This window comes from Hippoglossus hippoglossus, chromosome 4 (assembly GCF_009819705.1).
Source record: "Hippoglossus hippoglossus isolate fHipHip1 chromosome 4, fHipHip1.pri, whole genome shotgun sequence".
In the NCBI taxonomy this organism is placed as follows: domain Eukaryota; kingdom Metazoa; phylum Chordata; class Actinopteri; order Pleuronectiformes; family Pleuronectidae; genus Hippoglossus; species Hippoglossus hippoglossus.
The window spans coordinates 8,225,203-8,245,825 of record NC_047154.1 but is presented as its reverse complement, the minus strand read 5'-3'; the positions used below and the strand labels follow the sequence as shown (position 1 = coordinate 8,245,825).

At 39.6% G+C, this 20,623-nt stretch overlaps 1 protein-coding gene across 3 annotated transcripts in view; it reads left to right on the top strand.

Moving 5' to 3' along the window:
• suco (SUN domain containing ossification factor) overlaps positions 1–20,623 on the top strand; it is a 42,062-nt gene that overhangs the window by 562 nt on the left and 20,877 nt on the right. For all 3 annotated transcript variants that reach the window (XM_034584247.1, XM_034584249.1, XM_034584248.1), the window contains exons 2-3: positions 17,674–17,788; positions 20,207–20,311. In XM_034584247.1, the coding sequence (XP_034440138.1) occupies positions 17,674–17,788; positions 20,207–20,311 (220 nt within the window). The remainder of the gene's footprint in view (positions 1–17,673; positions 17,789–20,206; positions 20,312–20,623) is intronic.

Sequence of the window (20,623 nt, the reverse complement as noted above, 5' to 3'; positions counted from 1 at the left end):
AACTGGCTGACAAACAGATGTGTTCGTAGATCGGTTCTCTGTTGTTGTTGAACATCAACACAGCTAACTAATCTAAACCGTTTAAATCAGGCTGAGCAGGCAGTATTTCTGTATGTTAATAGTGACAAGCTACTTTCTCTAGAATTATATTTCTGCATGCATAACTTCCTCTACCTTTTACTTGATGCTTCGACTAACAATTATTACGTCATGTCTTATTTTTCAATTAAATGGATTGTCCACCTAAAGAGTTTGTGCCACAGCTACACCATCAACTAGTTAATTTCAACTTTAAATGGTTTTCTCCTTTTGGGCTACAAATATAAACCCAGAATGAATATATTTATCCAACAAGCTTGGGAAAGAAATGCATTTTTCTGTATTCAAGCAAATAATATGTAGAAATTTTGCCATTGTTTACCTAATTAATAAATAACTTCTTCAATAGTGGGTGAAGGAAAAATGGTAAAAAATAATCAATCAACTTAAAAAATAATCAATAATCAACTTACAGATGTCACTGATCGGTTTCTGTGTAAATAAACTGACCAAATCCAAAATGAGGGGTGACATCAGCTAGATGAACCTAACTAATGAATTTGTTTAATCTCACAAGCACGGAGCAGGTGAAACTAACAGGGTTTGTGAAATGGGATTATCAGAGCAGCTAACATGCCTCCTTTATCATGACAGGTGACTCAGGTGCTCAGGAGCTTCTCTTGGAGTTACACAAAGAATTCTCTTTTCTTGACAATATAGAAACTGAATGACTTTTCTTTGGTAGAGCATATAACCTTATTCATCATAGTTAGTTGAAAAATAAGTTATTTATATCATAAAACAATACTTTTTAAAACTCCGATAACTAAGCTCTTGCAGACACCATGTTGTATTTGTAGACTTGTTGCGTTTTGTTTCCAGGAAATTATCAAGCTAATACCCGCGCTGCCAGTAAAGAGTTAACAATGATTTTGCAGCCATAACTTTGGCCTAATGGTCATAATGGATTTCATTCAGACTTGAGTGCCCATCTTTATATCCAGTAGGGTTTTCCCCTCCTCCCTGCTTCCGCGTAGCTTCGGAAGCAGATCTTAGTCCTCATATTTTATTTATTATCATAGGAAGTATGAGCGTAACATAATGTCTTCATCAATAAGTCAAACTTGCTCTTGTGCAACTCTGCTATATTTTATTCACAGTATTCATGCTTTACAAAAAAATAGGCAAACTGGCATGAATAAGTCTAAATATTTGGTCAGACTGAAAAGAAGAACACTAGGGGACTTGATGGATTGCAAACAGAATCAGATGATGCATCCACCTCTTAGTTTGTAACCCTTGTACCTTTTTTTTATGAAGAATCATCACATTCACATAAATTTTGAAAGGTTTCATGTATTGCTCAGATAGGATTTATCCTGGCTGATTGTCTTTGTAGAGGACAAACAAAGACGTAAGGAATGAAAACCCAACAGTTAGTCAGGGTTCTACTTTCTGCCTGCGAAACAACTACCACAGGAATCAAGAAAGATGTTGTTAGTCATGTTAATTCAAGAAATGTCCAAAGACTAAATCTACATATCAGACTGTTCTCAATCTTCAATAACAAGTGGATTTGATTACAGCTGTGCATCTCCAGTGTTTGATTGCTATAAAACGCTGGTGCACTCTTTCACTTTCCTACAGACTAATTGACTATGCAGCCACACGTACAGACTACATTACTAATGCAAACCCTATTTAGTGTGTTGCTGATGGCTTCTCACTCCTCCGTGTCAACTCTCACACGTCCCAGCGGGAACAGCGAAACAGTGAAGGAAATCCTTGCAGTAATCCAAAGGTTTCCAAGGCAGCCGCGATTTCAGGCATAGAAAGCGGCCCTTTAGTGGGGGACTGGTGAAAAATCACTTTGGGGGGGGGCACATTCTGTCATTGTGCTTCAACTCTTGTTTTTAATCAACCTGTCCTTTATGAAATGACATTGGCTAATATTGACATCTTGTAGCTACGTGAAGTCTTGACCTCAGTAGGCTTCATTACTGAAAGGCCATAGGCATAGCAGAATGTATTCTGTGTTTAATGCTGCCCCTGCACTCGCGTAGTCAGCAACAGGGATCTTACTGTGCACTGCTGTGGCAGGCTGAAGCCTTCAGCATCACTAGTGTCAGAAGTGTGTGAATGTGCACTTCAGGTGTGTTTGTGTGAGGGTACACATTCACAGCCAACTTAATTGTCAGTAATGATAGCTCCCCACAGACATGTACTTTCTCCCCCTTTTTAAGATTTTAAGTCCAGTGCCGAGATGTTAGCTGAATGTGGTGTGTCAGCACTCCTCTCTGTTAGCAACACAACCCTTATTGCTGGTTACACACTGATCGAACTCAATGTTGTTTAACCTCAACAGTTGACATCTAATTGTATATTCTGTAAAACTACCAACGAGGCAACGTAAACAACTGGACTGCAATCATTGCATTTGCTCAGGAGGATGCTAAACAGAAATAGCTGCACGTCTTGTCATTCTCTCATTCTGTCCCTTGTCATACCAGTCAAAGCCATTTGGAGATTATTATTATGTAATGTGATTAGCACTCATGAGATAACTGTAGCAAAATGTCCAGCTGGGATTTTCTAATATATTCCCCTTAGACTGCAAACACTCTTTTATTTGCTGTAGCATAACAAATCTTTGCAATTCTCTCAATATGTGCAGGTGCAATAAAGTTGTCAACCCAGTGCTGTTAATTAATGTTACGCCGGTTCCATACTAATCAGGATATTTTGTAAAAGAAAATTTTCCCCTGCTTCTGGGCCTCGCGCTATTCTCTGGTATTTGGTGGATTGTTGATGGAGACTTTATTGGCGCCTACTTGCTGCTTGTTTGAGCGTTTTTAGTCATTTTTGTGTTCTCATCTGGACAGAGATGTTGTCAAGTGGACATGGTTTAATGACTTTGAGTTGAAATGTCTTTAGAGTTTGGTGGAATGTTTTTGCCTCTACTGCTTGTGTTTTGATGTTTATCCTTTATGTTTTGGCACCAAGCCATGAGAAGAGCACAAGGTATTGCTTGTTTAACCTGTCTTTTTTCCACAACCATCTATAGGATGTCATGGTCTATAGGGACTCGTACTTGACCTGTGCTGTAGATAAGGGTTTCGCAACTCCCATTTCCAGTTCTTCAGCAAATGTTAACTTCTGCTTTGCAAAACAAACATTTTGTCTCTGGAAATGCTCAAAAGAAAGATCACAATGAGTAAGTGCTGTCTGAATGTAGGGATTGAAGTCATTACTTCACCTGAACTCGATCAGTTGGATTCCACCAAGACCATGTATGAGATCAGTGTAGATCTGAACAGAAAAAACTGATGGTAAAGGGGATTGTAAGACTGTGACCAATAAGCAAATGTAGCATGTAGCTAAACAGACAGTTGATGACCCTAAACAGACAGTTGATGACCCAAAAGCAAATATTTAGTCAGCTAATGCCTCGTACACACAAGCTTTACTCAGTTAATTTTGTTCATTAAAACTTATGGATAGCCATTGCACGGTTGGGAAAAACTGCTCTAAAGGCAGCATGACACCTCATGTTAAAGAGGGCTTTACTCTTCACAGCTTTGCTGAGAGAATGTAGCCAATCTAACTTTCCTGCTCATGAAATCAGAAAAAAAAACACAATGAGAGTAAATTGTGGGAATCTAGTAAACTTGTGGTCTTGAGTTGAATGTCAGCAAAGTACAGTTGCATCTGGGAGTCAAACAGGGTACCGTCTGCTCAAGGTGGATGCACCCATGTGGTATGTGTCTTAACCACTTGACTATCAGGGTGCCCCCCGTATAGGTAGCTTCGCAGAAATTTGTGTCCCAGGAAGGACAAGATCGTCTCTCTGCATATTGAAACAAATCCTACTGGGCCACATCAGTTAAGATGGGCCTGTGAAAGTTTTTGACTTGCCCTTCATGTCTCTTTATTTTCCCTCTCTGTGCACAGAAGAACAGGCTGCATGTAGTACACACTACGCAGTAGTGAGTACAAGTAATTTGCTTCAATCCATGTGAATGTGTACAAAGAAGCAAGTCACATTATAGCTAGAGGACCCTCTCGTGTGTTCAGCCCACATTGTAAAAGTTCCCTTTTTGAGGCAGTTATTGCATAAGTAGATCCTCCTAGTCAATGTGCGCTTGTAGCCATGGAGCCTGTCATACTGCTTGTGTTTCCGACTGGTAGATACTCACTGGCATCTGTACTGGGCACTGAGAGCAAATGTCAAAGAAACAAAGACAGCTCTGTGTGTTTTTGGTTATTCCAGCCTTGGAAAGGGAGTAGTGTCGGAACATGAAGGTGAAATGGAGGTAACAAAGCCTGCCTTTGGTCACGCTGATGTTGCTTACTTTAGCCTTTTCCTGAAGCTCATCACCTCCCAGCTATTCATTTAATCCTGCAGTCATGCTGTAACTTTTATGGCCCTGCAATACCATGTGGCTGCTGTGATTTACAGCATGTGTGTCTCTACATGTGCTTCGTTCATCTCTCCTCTTTAACTCTGCATTCATTAGATGACCCTTTGTTGTTCTGGTATTGTACTGCTGGAAACCTGGGCTTTGTGAATAATGTGACTCATTGCAAGGGTGAAGGAAGAATTACAATGTATGGATGTAGTTCTCTGGTACCTAACATATACCCAATTTTATTTATAGTAACAGGATGTTGCCATATTCTGACTTCACGTTGACTTATGGGTAGGCTAGAGGACTTGAGCAACATTACCCAGTCATGTATGATGCTATACCACCTTTCAAGGAGCAGGGCGGCTGTGGTTAAGGGGGTAGAGCATTCGTCCGCCAACCAGAAGGTCGGCAGCTAAATTCCAGTCTTCCCCATCTGCATGCCATTTAAAGCATTTTGAGTTGTTTACAAGACCAAGTGCTGCATACCAGAAACGCACTGTTTTATCTCACAGTATAAAGTGATCATATTATCGAGTAAATTAAAATAGCACATATTGTTAGGGCTGGGTGATACGACTTCAAATCAACATGTTTTTTTTCAAACATTTACCTTGATTTCTATAATGAAGATAATCGACACCCCCATAATGAACATAGTGGAAACCCGGCAGTTTGTGAATGCAAAAGTATTAACCAAGCAAAATTAAGTAGTTATGAGGATATGAATGTTGTTTTCGATACATTTTCGGTTAATTGGCCAGCCCTATATATTGTGAGGAGCTGGGAGTATATCCATGTAGCTTGCTTGTTTTCTTATTCTTTCTTAACTAGCCTAACTTTCTGAGCTAAGGTACCTCTTCTATCTAAGGTACTCTTTGTCAAACAAGGGCTCTGTTTGATTAACTTACATTGATTAACATACAAAGAACGGCATCTTATACTGTATGTTTCTAAAGCAAAACAGAGGGTTATCCGTCAGAGCAAAGATAACAATTGACTTGTATGTCAAAAATCAATGGGCAAATCAATCTCAGGCTTCTTGTTCTTGGCTCAGTTTTTCCTCTATATACACCTGAAAATATGACTGTAACAGCTGAAAGTAACCCTATATAGTTTTTTGTCTTCCAGAGATGGATTTATATCCAGGTCAAATCACATGTGTGAATTAAGCACATAAATGAGAAATTTAACATTTACCTTATAACAGCACAATTGTAACGACAAGCACAGGATTGATGTCAACACAGATTTGATAAATGATTCAGGATTATCATTCGTTGAAGTCCTGAACCAGTTCTGCAACTTCATGTCAGCATTTCACTGTAATGTTACAGCAAACACTCATTGTAAAGGAATATGCAAGGACAGATGGAACATTTGGAGGATCCATCTTGATGCAAAGCTATAGTTAAGAATGATTAATTAGAATAATCAATGGCCGCAAGCTAACCACTATACTTTTCAATGAATGTCAATTATTGTTAGTAATTAGTGTTAGTAAAAGAAAAGTGTGTTTTCCTCTGTAAGCTAGACAAATGTACTGTATAAACTTGAGCTTCTGGTGCCAACAGATTCATTAAAAACCTCTAACTATCCTTTGTTAAATCCAAAATAATGATAAAAAAAAATAACTGCATACATCAGTTTTTGGCTGTCTGTACATGTTCAATGTACATATGGGTTTTAATGAAATACTTTGACTGAGTCTGAGCAGCTGTCATTGGATGTTTTATAACTTTTGAAATGCATGACCTACATTTTGGAAAGAAACCTTTTTACTTCCTTGACTGTTGGCTGAGAGAACAGAGTCTCAGTAACTGAGAGTCCATCTTTCTGTTGTTGTTGTAGCATGCCACAGTTTAGTACTGAAGGCTGACGGCCCTAGTTTAATGTGAGGGGACAGAGTTGGACTGGCACTCCAGAGCACACTATTGTTCCTGCCCACTGGCCATGGAAGCTGATGAGCACTCTGAGCTCTTTTGCCTGCTGGCCTTTCTGCTTCCCAGCTGCACGACTCTGTATGTTGATGCTTTACGCTTGTGTCTTTTTTATAACCTGAGCTATGTGAAGTAGTCTAAGTGAGCCTGGGGTAGATCTAATGTGAGGCGAAATGAGGTGAAATCTGCAGCGGTATCTAAAGCATGTGCTCAGTGGTATGGCTCATTGATCTAAGCAGTCTCAAATCCAGATGAGATTCCCACCGAACAACATTCTGTTTGTGACGGTAGCCAGGACCCTGCAGCTGTATTTGTTCATATTATTTGAACTCCACAACATTTGTTTTGTGACTTTAACTTCTAGGCTTGTCATCAAAGGAGCAAGACCAAATGTTTTGGGTGGCTGAGGTGTAGTCTATAAAAGTCCAACTTTTCAAAGAAAATCACGATAGTACTTTCTCTTTATTTCCTGGAAGCAGGAACGTCTTTGCTGGTTCTTGTTGTTCACATAGTCTTTTAGGAAAAGTTAGACCTGCTGTGAGTGGAATGAGGGCCAATGGCCTGAGGCTCTTTCAGTGGTTACAGAGCAAATGCCTCTGTTTACCGTGCTAGTGAATAGCACTCTGAGGGTGGAGACTGTTGGGTCTTAAAGGTGGAGACCTGCTTCAGAATACTAATGTTGTTTGGGTATGGCAAAGAGGAGACGTTTAATTGATTAACTGTTTGATTAATGATCTTTCAGTTAGAATTTGTTTTGTTGCACTTTTTGTATTTGTATGTTAAATATTGTATACGATTTTCAGTCTTAAGTTGTTTCACTTGTCATGCATCTTAGCGCAGTCGTGTGTTTAAATTACTTGTGGATAGTTGACTGCACTAAAACCATTTGCTTTTTACTGCCCTGCTAGAGACGGGGACTATTTTTCTCCTCCTGAAAATGCTCTGGCTTTCTTTTCCTCCCCTCCCCCTTCTTGCTCGCTGCTCTTTTTGTTTACCTTTAAGAGCAACTGAGTGCTTCTCAATCTTCTTTAGTGTGTGTGTGAGTGTGTTGGTCTATTTCTCTTTTTCTTTGTTCACGTCTTAGTCTTGTATGCAGCAAGTGTGTAACTGTCTTTGTGTACATGTGCCTTTGTAAGTCTGTGTGTGGGTGAGGGCAATGTACAGAGGGCAGGTCCTGTTCATATCTGATACACAGTACTACTACAGAACATTATGTACTAAAGCTAATGAGGGCATGTTTTCCTAAAGCCGGCACATATAGACATACCCACCAGCTCTCAAGTACCCACCATAATACCAGTGCCTTAAAATCTACTTTCCAAAACCTGCCTGCTAAGTGTAAGATCCCATTAATGTATATCACATGCTGAAATAATTAAATATGTACTACACATTGGAAAAAATATGGGCTCATTGTTTCAGTTTTGCTAAATATGTTGCTGTGTGAAACACTCCAGAGTATTCATGTCATTTTTATGTTTATTTTTTAGGAAGTTGTGCAATGTTTACATTGTAGTGCCTATGGGACATTACAGTGTTTCATCACGCTGCACGTTAGGACACTGTGTACCGGGGTGAATGTTTGATGAGTTTCTGTGCTCCCACTGTGCTTGCTGATGCATGCATACTGATGAAGAGTGCACATGCATTGTTGAGTCCACACCCACGCCAACCTACACTGGAAAAATGGCTTTTCCTATCAAATTACATTATATCACATGACTGCGTCCTTCAGTCCTTTTGTTCAGAGTCAATGTTCCTGATGTTATGTTCCCAAACCTCTTTGATCCCCGTCTGACTCACACTGCTGCGATGCTCGACACTGTCACAGCTCTGCTGTTGCCACCAAACCGAGGCCCTCAGAGTTTTATCATAGTATTTGACTTGGTTTTAATTAATTTCACTGCTGATGAATGCGATGTTATTCAGGCATTTAACAGACTGATACATGATATGGTTCTGAATACAGTAGAAACGGATGTTAAGTCCGACTGTTGGTATGGTTTCCATTGTCAACCCAGATTATATCATAAATGGATTTTGTAGCTACTAGCCAGGAACTTAAATAAATGTGAAGTAGAACCTTGACCTTTTTTAAAATTTTAATCCTCACTGAGAATAATGTTCTTGCTATTTGAACTGTTTTAATAGGCCAAACCATTAATCAAGGGAATAATAAATCACTTCATTAATGATGAACACAGTTGTAAGATGCAGCACAAAACACAACAAGGAGGAGACTGCTGCTGTCTATGCATTTACACGATAGTTGATTTTTGTTGTTGTTGTGCTCAGACGATCTATTCAAGTCAGGTTCCACTTCCACTTTAACACTATGAATATGACTAGTCTGTACCATTGTTGTGCAATTGTGGTTTCATTAGCAGTTCATCTGAATTGTTACTTTCATAATTCCAGAGGGCCAATATTTAGCTCTGTATAGCTGCTAGGTTTTGGTTCTATATGAAAATGATCTACGTCACTCAGTACCCGGGACTTGTTAGGTGAATATTATCTTACAGGATCAGCAGTCGCTCTCCCACCTGATGACTTGGCCTACTTGGCACCACAAGCTTATTTCCAAATAGAGGTGTGTCTGTTCATCCACACTGCAAAGGCTCCTGTGTACATTGAAGTACTTATGTGCGTCAAAGAGGTCGATCAGAAAGACAAACAAGGTTCACAAATAACTTAAACTAGTGTGGATTGTCAGAGTATACTTCCATTGTATGGATTGACTTTAAGATTATGATCATCTGGCTCTGATGAGACACCGGAGGAAGTGGTGTCATTCTGCCGGGAATTACTCTGCATGAGTAAGTGTGTTTTTATTACCACAACATTTTCACAAGAATAATACTCCACCAATCAAGTTCTACCTGGACATAATTATGGCATGAGTGTGTAGGCACTTTGTTTCCTGAACAGGGCTTCAAGATGATAAAACATCATACAATTTTGTCATATATGAAGTTTTTACTCGGTTACCTGCAGTTATTTCAGCTCCCTGTTTGAAATTAACATAGCAAGTCATGGCAATGAGGATTAATTATGGAATCTAATCCATAGCAAGAGTTCATAGCAAATTTTACCAATACCTGCAACTTGAAACTTTTTGATTTGACTACTTATATTTATTTCCCTCCAAAGACATCTAAGTGCAGATCCTTTTATAGTCTGCTGGTTTTAGTGATTAACCTTCCTGTGCTGCCTGACTATTAACAAAATTCATCACTAACTGATTATGTGTTAAAAGTTGTTCTTGTTTTTCTTGTCTTGCAGAAACCCTCACTGAAAGCAAAACACTGAGGTGTCGGTATTTTAAATAAAGAAATTACTTCCTGGAATTAATTGGAAGAAGTTTAAATGTTGTTAAACATTTGATTTAACACACGTTGTTCTAACAACTCCACATCTCCTCAAGTTTGCCAAGTTATTGTCCTGCTGGGAACTATTAACAAGTTCCACATCTTTCTTAAGTTGTATAAAAGGGATTAAAAATAAATAAATACTCGCAACTCCAAATCTTTTCTGATGCAGATGTTTGGTTCGGTTAGAACTGATTTCCTTCTCTGAGAAGTTCGATAAGTTGAGACCCAGATCCTGTTACCAGGAGGAAGCAAGGTCCTTAATGTTTCTGCTGGGAGGCAGTTTATGGTGTATATCTTTATTCCTCTATACAGCAAGTCAGCACACAGCATATAAGCACTAAGAGAAATTAGCCTGCTGCTACTCCAACTCCATCTTATAGGCCTTATGTCACTCCATGAGAAGAAGAGTAGCGAATAAAGAAATGTGTTTTCAGGACCAAGGTTTAAACTCATTTTCTGTGCTGCTTAGAATTTTAAGCATTTTGAGTAAAGATACATTGGCACAGTAATCATAACCTCGTTTATATAAAGATGCACTGACAACTTAATTTCTAATAATCGTTGGCTGGCATGATTCAAATTTACAGGGGTCTGTAGGACATCTGGCACTGGCGGTTCATTCCTTAATCTGTGTTTTGAATTTAACAGTGTGGATCAGAACAAATTAAATTTCAGAAGTCAGAGGGTTTCTTGTTCCAAACTAAATCTTGTCAGGCCCCAAGCTGAGTTTGTGGGTTTACATAGGAGGAGGAGTTCAGGGAAAGCACAGAGCCACAGATTCTCTGTGTGTGCAAGAATTCAGGAGAGGATGTAGAGGGGAAAAGAGGACGTTGTTTCTGTTTCAGTCACTAATAAGGACTTCGGTTGCCTGTCTTCGTAAGGCAGTTATAACCTCAGTGACGTGGTAACAAATAGGGCCTGGTGCGGGACTGTGTGTGTGTGATAGACCTATTCACCAGTTCAGCCACGGTGTCCTGGCTACACTGAGGATGCACCAGTGAAGAGGATTATGGAGGATCAGCAGGCTTTAGAACAAACTGCTGCCTGACATTATTCTATGCTTTAATGTGGAGGAAAATTAGGACGCACATGCAAACTTCAACATATAAATACAGTCAGTCCTCTAAGGCTGGATTTTTAGGCTCTGCTTCCCCCTCCTCCTTCTCGTCCAACCAGTGACGACATGTTTTTCTCTGCCTGGCAGATGCGCTGTCCTACTTTTACTGGCAAGCCCTGGTACATCCCCTGCCCCACAATCCACCTCTGCCCACGTGGGTCCTGTCTTCTCTCTCTCTATCTCTCTCTCCCTATCTCTCTCTCCATACTCACTGCTCTTTCTCTATACGTTCCTCTTCGAGATTGTTTTTCTTCCTGGGTGTAAAGCAGGGTGTGTTAGTTATATATAGGTTGTCTGCCTGCATGACGGATTTCTTCTCAGAGATGTAGCTCTGTGAGGAAAAACGTGCGTTCGTACGTTCGCTCACTCTCTATAATCATATGATTAGGCTGTGGACGATTGGGCCAAAAATGTATATCAAGATATATCAGTCAATAATTAACATGAAAAATAACATTATTATTTTTTTATAAAGTTTAATGACTATCTCTCTGCTCATAAAGAAGAGTTTAAACCACAACTTTCACTAAGGAGAAAAAAATTAAACTTTTAAACTAAACAGTTTTATTGCCCAAACCTAGTCACTACATAATTACATGTCTCCATAGCCTTCTTGCATCATTTACCCAGCTCCAGTCCCAGCACCACATGCCATATATCAAGAATACTCTGAACGTCTCTGAAAAATATCACAAGACTTTGCTTCAGGGAAGATCAGACAGATGCACAATTCACTTTCCTGTTAAATTCACAATCGCCTTAACATCTAGTCTAGTGCCTTTTTGCATGTTGTTAAGCACTTTGTTTGCACAGTTGGTTGTGACACATCTCTTATTTATCCATCTCCTCTTTGTTTTGGTGTCACAGTTGACACAGTGACGCAGTTCAAGTTTCCTTATTTAAGACAATTATCGAAGTAAAGACTTAGTGTCCATCATGTGCTGTTGGTTAGTTAAAGTCAGCGTGTGTGTGTGTGTGTGACAGAGAGAGTCTATGTAATGAAGAGCAACAAGCAGCTCTGAGATTTAGGCCAGGGGTTGGACAGGCAGCCACTAATCTGTCCTGGCTCAGCTTGTTTATAGTATGTGTGTTGCACTGTCATGCCATGACCAAGATGGGTGTATTATTGTAAGTCGCTATGGATAAAAGCATCAGCTAAATGATAAGTAATAATGTGTATGAGAGAGCAGATGGACAAAGGCAAGCAAAAATTCAAACTGATGTATGGAAATCAAACTCTGAGACCAGGTAAACATCCTGCCTGAGAAGAGATCAGAGCTCAGTTTCCATGCCATGTAGCTTGTGAGCATTTCTGACCCGGCCTGTTGTCTCTGCAGGTTTTTGTTGACCCAGTCGGATGGTACGGTCCAGTACAGTTGATTTGATCCAGTTATGGCCTGAGTGAATGGTCCTAAAGCCAACAGGAAATATCAGGGGATTTGGCTGCTCGGAACCAGCACAGACAGAGTATCAGGAGATGTAGTCAGTATGTCTGGGTGCATCTGTCTAAAGCTGATAATGTCTACTCCAGCCCATTACCTCTTCAAAGGAGGTTATGTTTTCACCCGTGTCTGTATGTTGGTGTGTTACATCGGCCAAGGAGGTTTGTCTGTAAGTTAGCAGCATTACACAGAAATATACTGAGCAGATTACAACATAACTCGGTGAGGGATGCAGTATGGGTCAGGGAAGAAGCCGTCAAATTTTGAGGTGAATGCAGGCAAAGGATTTTCTTTTTTACTTTCTTTAATTTAGGGCGTATTTGGTTGTTGAAATGTTCACCAATTTCTCAGGGAATAGTTTGTGTATCTTAATGAAATATGTGGGCACTGATATTTATAAGTGTATGCAATTTGGTTGGGAATTGATTGACTTTAAGGGGACTGATGGGCCTTGGTGGAGGTATTTGGCATTTTGTGTGAATGCATCTTAAGGGGTGGTTAATCCAGGATTTTCTTTTCACTTTCTATAACTATGTTTCACAGATTAACATTATTTTGACATTAAGGTTATCAGTCCACTCCCTTTTTCTTTTATATTTCTACTATAAGAAGCAGACTATCTTGTGCATGATTGTGGTGGAGGTATACTTTGCTGAGGGCCATTCTAGTTATTTAACTGTGTTTTAGACGTCAGAGGGGAACCTATAGGAAAGAGAGACGGGTGCCTCTGAAGTCGGACAGGAAACAGTGATAAGGAGACAATGAGGAAGAATGCACCTGCCGGCTGCTGACTCATTAATCTCTTCACAAGCTCTTCCTTCCTTAGCTTAGCTTTGACCCACTAACGTACAGTACATGGCACACTTAAACATCCATTCCTTTTGTGCTCTGTGCATTTCTCTCCATATGTGGGTCATATGTTCTCCCCTCTTATTGTTTCATAACCATTCAAATTCAAAAGTAGGTCACATCGCAGATCCTGAAAAGCAGCTCCTTCACCCCCCCCCCCCTCATCCGAGGAGGAATGTCAACACTCGGTTCTTTCAGTTCATTCATTTAGATGAAGCAGTGCAGCGGAGGGGGTGATCATTCAATTAACAATTAACAAGTGGCTCATTATGTAAAAAATCATTTGTGGTCTTGATTTGCTCCACACAATTTAATCTCTGCATTTGAATATTATTTCAATAGCGATCTGTGACTTGGCTGTTTTACCAAGATTTTGCATGAGCCATCACGGAAGTTTATACAGGGTTGGTAACTCTGTGACGTGTTCACTTAAAGGTGTACTGTGTTTTGTTATGCATTAGTCACCTGTATGTGTTTACACAAGCGTTCTCTTATCAGAGTGATTAAAAGGTTACATTGGGGATTCTCCAAATCCGTGTGTACGTTCAGACTTTGATCTTTGAGCTATGATTTGTTCCTGGGGTGGGGTGAGTTGATGTGCCGGGGGCTGCAATCGCAGGCTTATTATCCATCTTGAGCTAATAAAACTAGCCTAACTTTTTACTACAGGCATGATCTCTCAACCATGGTTGGTTCAAAACTGTCACGGGACAAACAACAAAATAGGTATAATGTCAAATATTTACAAAATGTACAGCTTGACCTCTTAAAAAAATATAAATAACTATATTATGCTGTTGATGTGTTTAAGCCTTAATTATGAAATGAAAAACAAGTTTTCTTACCTAAGTAAATAATGAGAACTCATCAGGCTGCACCTGCAGTGGTGGTAGTGGTTTGGGGTATCGCTGTTTTACGTCCTATAATGCCAGATTTTTATCACGGTTTCGGTCTTGGTTTCTGAACCGCAAATTATATGTAAAGTTTGAGGATTTAAACAGATTATTCGATTAAACATTCCTCTATGTAAGTTATGAGTTTTTGATCTTCATGTAAATACAATTTTTAAAGGTTAGGTTTTAGACATTTTGCATTTATTTGACAGTCAGCTTAGAGGGAGACTAACACGGGGAGTGAGTGCAACAAAGTTCCCAAAGCTTAATCAAAGCATGGACGGTGCTTCTTTTGTGGTATGTTCTTTTACTATTTGGGTCTTTAAGAATGTATTGAATTTGTTGTGTAGTTAAATGGCAGTAAAAGGAAAACATGTCCTTATGTGAAAGTCGACTGTGAAACTAGAGGGTGGAAAATCTTCTGAAAAAGTTTCTCAGAAAATGTTAGAACTTTGGAGACCTTGATTTAAAATAAGCGCTTTGCAACTTAGCAAAGCATTCAGACCATGTGAGACCTTCGAAAAATCTGTTGAGCAATTTTATGGCTTTGTGGTATTCTGTGCAAAGATGCCAGAAAGTGAGTCTCAACATGCAAATATTTAACCGAAATTCAAGGTCCATACAAATACTGCTCTCTTTACAACCGCAAAGTTCCTTTGACCAAAGAAGGATAAATTCTAGCATATAGGATCTTCTGTGGGAAAATCCTGAAACTTAAAATGTTTTGCTAATTATTACAAGTTACTTATTTGGGATACAATAAAATGTTTTTCTGTATAATTATTGTATTCTGACGGGCACATCTCCATCACATCATCCTTTCATAACTCTCCTTTTTGAGCATTGACTTTGTTTTCTTGTTTTTCGTTTATTGTATCTTCTCATGCTGGTGGATATACAGTGTACTAGGTTATGCATAGATGTTAGGTAACTCAATGCTTTCAAATACTAGACAGAGATTAAGTGCTGTAACATATATTATGTTGTGAGAAATCTGAGAGGTGTTGTGTCAAGGAATTAGTATTTTTGTTTGACCTCAACCAAGGTTATGTTGTCATCTTCACTGATTTCTTTTAACGACATAGGGCATCAACTTTGGTGGAGGAATGCGCTCTCCAAGTACCCTTTTTTTAAATGATTTCTACTTTGAGTTATTCCACATTATTGTAAACGGATTCTAATAATATATGATAATAACCTTTTGCGTGTGTTATCTCTTGTTTGTCTGTTGAGGTGAGTGCAACTGGCTTGACTGAACAAACTTCATTTAATGACACTTTCTCTTGTTTACTCAGGTCCTCATGGCCCACGGTACAAATGATTAATTAAATATATTATAAAACATTTTCACTTTGCGGTTTTTTATTTGTTTCAATTTGAGGTAAAAGAAAAAGCTAAGTGAAGGCATTGGTGAGGGTGTTTGCCCTGCAGGGATGTCACGTTGTCCTTGTATATCTGTGGCAATTTTACAGCAGACTCTTGCATAACTTTGTAGCATCGTCAGAAAAACATGTACATCAGTGTACATGTTTGAGGGGTTGAGGGTAGGAGAGGTTACCTGAGACATTTGAAATGAATGCAGCGCAACATAGTTTCAAGCTATGGATCTAAGTTTAGCCAGGAACCTATATATGCTCATGGTTCATATTTACAGCTTAGTATCTGTACACTCCCGGACACTTAGGTTTCCCTCCCTGGCTTAAGGTGAAATGTTAGGACGTATAGGACATTTCATTTTCAGCAGGGGAACCAAAACAACAACAACAGTACATGTCATGCCTTGGTGAAAGACATAAAATAATGAATTTGGCACCTATGTTCAATATTCAGACAATAAATCATTGACATTAACTTGTAAAATGCAGATAAACCACGCTTTTGCAATATTTTTATTGTATCATTCGGGCACTTGACCACAGGTGCTGTGTTTTGTGTTTCTGTCGGCCATTGGCAAGAGATGATGGTGTCTGTCCTCCATCAGTCCTGCCTCTGTCATTGCTACTGTAACACAGCCAACAGACATGTTGTATTAAGTAAATTTCTGATGAATTTGGTAAATGGCATATTGAAGTAGTTCCAATATCCATAAATCCAATGGAACAGACTGTTCAACAGTTCCTGTTACTCAACAGGATGTTATTGTCATCTTTCCATCACCTCAGATGTGAATAAACAGTGTCCTGATGGGGAGGCGTTCTGAGTGACAGGACACTGGCTTTCACAGATGGTTGCAGGGCTGACAGGGTGCTAACACGACTGTCCATGTGTCCCGCTCTCCCCTGTCATTGATATTGGAGTGCTCGGGGGGGAAGCTCCAGTTACAGAATCACATGGTGTTTCTTTCCGAGCTCTGTCTTTGTGTCTTTTGACATTACAGTCAGTGATGCAAGGCATTGTCAAGCGCTCCGTGCAGCTTTGCATTTTTTATTTCCATAATGTGTACAGGCCCTCAGGTTGAACAACACATGTGTTAGTGCCCGGGGTTCTCTTTACCAGAAGCTGCACAAAGCGGTTGCCTGGGTCTTTGAGCTACACTGATTTAGTAATTGAATCTGTGTGAATGTCCAGTTTTGGCCTTTCCAAACCGAGGGTCAGTTTGTGAAGAGGACTAAGTTTAACTCAACCTTTGAATCATGAGAAGATTGTGCAGGAAACTGTCTATTGAGAGGAAAGATTAAAATCTCGTTTCGCCCTAAGGCTTTGTTTTGCTAATGGCTTAAAAGCAGACTCATAGCTCAGAGAAGCCCTCATGTATTGGGGGTTGAGTCAGCATCATAGTAAAGGGAACATGTTTAGACAAATGTTTTCAGTTGAGCTTTGCTCTGTACTTGAGTAATTCTTCACTCCATTTCCACCCCTGCTGATAAAGAAACCAACTGAGAACATGCTGTTTCTCTCCTGTACACCTATCTTTGTCTGTCCTGATTTCTTATCATTCTCTTACCTTGTCTGTGTTATTTCACTTGATGGTTTTTATCCATTCATCTCTATTTTAACATTTCCTGTAATCCATTATTCAGTCTCTAGTATTGCAGAGCTCTGACATTTATATATTAGGTTTTTATTTTTATTTTCAAGGATGGTACGGTCATTATTAACGTGAATACAGAAGCAGCAGTCCTCATGTTAATGCTCCAGGCCCAGTTTGCCTTGAGCTCACTGCAGGTAAAAAGCAGCTATATTTTGGTGCAATTCTGTGGCATACCTAATAGAAAGCAGTGGGGAACAGGGAAACAGGCACTGAGTATGCAAAATACAGAGAGACTGAAATCAAACTATCACCTAAAATTAGGCTTAAGTGAAGCTTAAGAGTCAGCGCATTACCATAATAGAACAAAGGAGAGAAACATGGATGAATGGATAGAACAGACTGATTCAGTGAATGAAGTTTGTCTTGAGTGACTTAGAAGAATACAAAAAAAAGTATACATTTTCTTTAACTGCTTATGTAACCATTATTATATTATCCTTCACTCTCCTTTACTTGAGGGCTTTTATTGGCTACGCCCAACAAGTGCTTGTCCGTGCATCATTATCTTCATCTGTTTTATAACCTCAACATGATGTTGAAATGGGGACAAAGTGACTGACACGTTTTCCTCTTTCTGTGTTTCAGGTACCCCAGTCAACATGTGTTTTGCTCAGAGCAGAGCTTGTCTGGCCCAGGTCAGTCGGCCAGGGACAAAAACCCTGATGGCCACAAGCAGGAGCAGGACTCCAGGCAACACAAGGTTTGTGCAAAACAGCTTAAATACACATTGTTTCAAAAAAAATTGTCTCAAATAAAAATCTGATTTCTCAATTTCCAACCATTTTAACCACTGCAGCTCAAAACAATCTTCTTATTAAGAACAATGGAACTACTTTAGGGTGGTTAGAATTGCTGGTTCATCTTTTTGGCCAGCTGTTCAATGTTGTGCAGTATTATTAGACCCACTGCTCACCATGAAATGTATAAGTTAGCAGAGTACCCGTAGAGCGGAGGGATTCGGGTCATGCACTTAAATGACCCACTAACCCCTGGTGACATGTAGGAGCCCTGGAAGGAGGAGGGGCAGTTATAGAGACTTGGTGTGAATGATCCATGATTCTGGAGGCCACTATGTGTGAGATGGGGGGGGGGTGAGGGTATTGCATAATTCCACCAAGACAAGTGAACATTTTTCGATTGCCACACCTTATCTCTTTTACTTTTCAACTGACAACTTTTGTGTAATATTAACTTATGGAAGGAACTGGGTCAGGAACACTCACTTTTAACAATCTGCCACTGACTTGGGGTTTGGCTCTTCCATGCATTTCCACTGAACAAAGTCAGGTACGACTCCACAAAACCCGTCCAAAAGAAACCACTGGTGTCGGTGGGTATATGACAGGGCCCACTACAGAAAACATGAGGAAAAGTATGAACAAGATGCCTTCCAATCCAAGACTTTAAAAGTAAATTTATTTAAAATAAAGCAAAGAAGTTGCGTTCTGTCAGCCATGAAACTTTTTCAATTGAAATTACACCAACTTCCACAATGTAACATCCTTTGTCTGCTTTTGAGGTTTACTGGTGGTTGGCAAACATTAGATTAGTCCACATTTGTGGACTGAGTGTGGACTACATATGGTTGTCAAACCTGTCGAAATGAGGGTCTGCTAGAAAAGGGAGTTCAGTACATGAAGATAAGAGCCACATCCAGTGAGATGGTTTCTTAGAAAGCAGCCTAGTTACTGTACATGTTGTCAGGAACACTGGTCTAATAAATCATAGAAACTGAGGTGATACAGGTAGAGAACAACCCTGTGGGGTTAGAGTTCAGACACAGCTCTTCCAATTCTCAGACTTTATTACTGCAGCCTTAGTGGATGAATCATGCTGGTGACGTATGTCATGTTCACACTACATGACTTTCAAAGTTGTCAGATTACTGTACCGATTATACTGCATGTGTTTGCTTGTTGCTGGGAATCTTGATATTATCTTCCACAGGGAAAACTCTCCAACAAAACTGTCTGCTCTTCCAAAAGACATTTTGTCACAAAAACATCCACAAAATCAAGGAAGGAAAAAGGGAGAGAGAATGGCAGGGATTAAATTCCCCGAAGACACGGAATGTCTGCACACCAGTTATTGCTCCCACAAACTTATAATATCTTCACAGTAACTTTTTGGCAGCATCAACTGGTGTGCAGACATTTCTTGTCTTCTGGTCTAGGGGGTATATTGGATGTGCGTGCTTTCATATACTTTCTGAGGGATGCATTTCCCCAGGTTTCCCATTTCCCTGTGTCCTGTGCTCTCATTGGCTAATAGCTTGTCGGCGCACTCATTGCCCGTCACAACAACATTTTTCACAGTACTGCATTTTAACTGCCTGATTTTTGTTTTTTTTGTGTTATCTAGTCTGTTAGATATTTTTCAGGCTTCTGCAATGCACCAGTAAGTCTAATATCAACTTTGAACAGTTTACAAATAGTGATTGAGTGCTGGCACTTAGGAAATGCTAATTTGCCCCTGATCTGATGTTTATCGTGGCGATCTCCAGTCACCGTAGATGAGTGAAAGATCGGGGCTACAATAGTGAAGTCTGAACTCTCCCTAATCCATTTGAAGTCTGCCAGTGGATGTCATTCCTTCCATTTAGAGTGGAGCTGTAGTTTGCCAGTGGAAGGCTGACGTTGGCTCAGGAAGGTTCCTCTGCTTTGATGAATTCACCCTCAGAGTTGTGTGTGTTGCTGTGTGAGAATCAGCGAGTGGTTTTATGTGTGCATTAGGGTAAGAATGAATAATTATTTAGGGAAGTGTGTGTTGTTTTAGTTTGGCTGTGTGGGGACAGAAGAAGGGGAATCATTGTTTGTGGGCCACCAACAAACAGGCATGCCAGGGCAGTTGAGCAGGCCTGGCAGTCTGTCACTGGCCTTATAACACTGGCTTTGTCTGTCAACAAAAGGTTTTTTCAAAGCCTGAGATGCAATGACCTTTTACATCAGAAAATTTCAGACACAAAAACATACATTTGTTAATTTGAACACAATCCATTTAAAATCGATTGCTAACAGATTGAATTGTTGCGGTGTAATGGTTCAGACAAATGAAAGTTCCTATTGAAGACTGTGGAGGATTTGATGTATATTTATTTTAATTTCTCATTTTTCCCTAGGTGGCGGAAGAATGGACGACACACACATCATACGATATAGGACTAGAGACTGAGAGAGCAGCACTAGAGCAGCTCGCAACACAAAACAACAAACATCATGAACAGGTAACACAATATGTATGTCCATTATTATAAATAATAATGACAGAATTAAAATATATAAAGAACCGAGAAAGGTTGCGATGAAAGAGAAAAGTATTGATAGAGAATCCCGAACTATGGGTCGGGACCTACCGGGTGGTCGCAAGATGTTTCCCAGAAATCTAAAAACAATGAAAGAAATTAGAGTTAGCATATTTAATCCATTATTATTATTACTAATGATTAAAAATAGTCTTGTCCTCATCCTCTGTTTTCTTTGCATATATATATATATAAGATTTGCCTCAGCATCATTTGCAGCAGGACTATTTACAG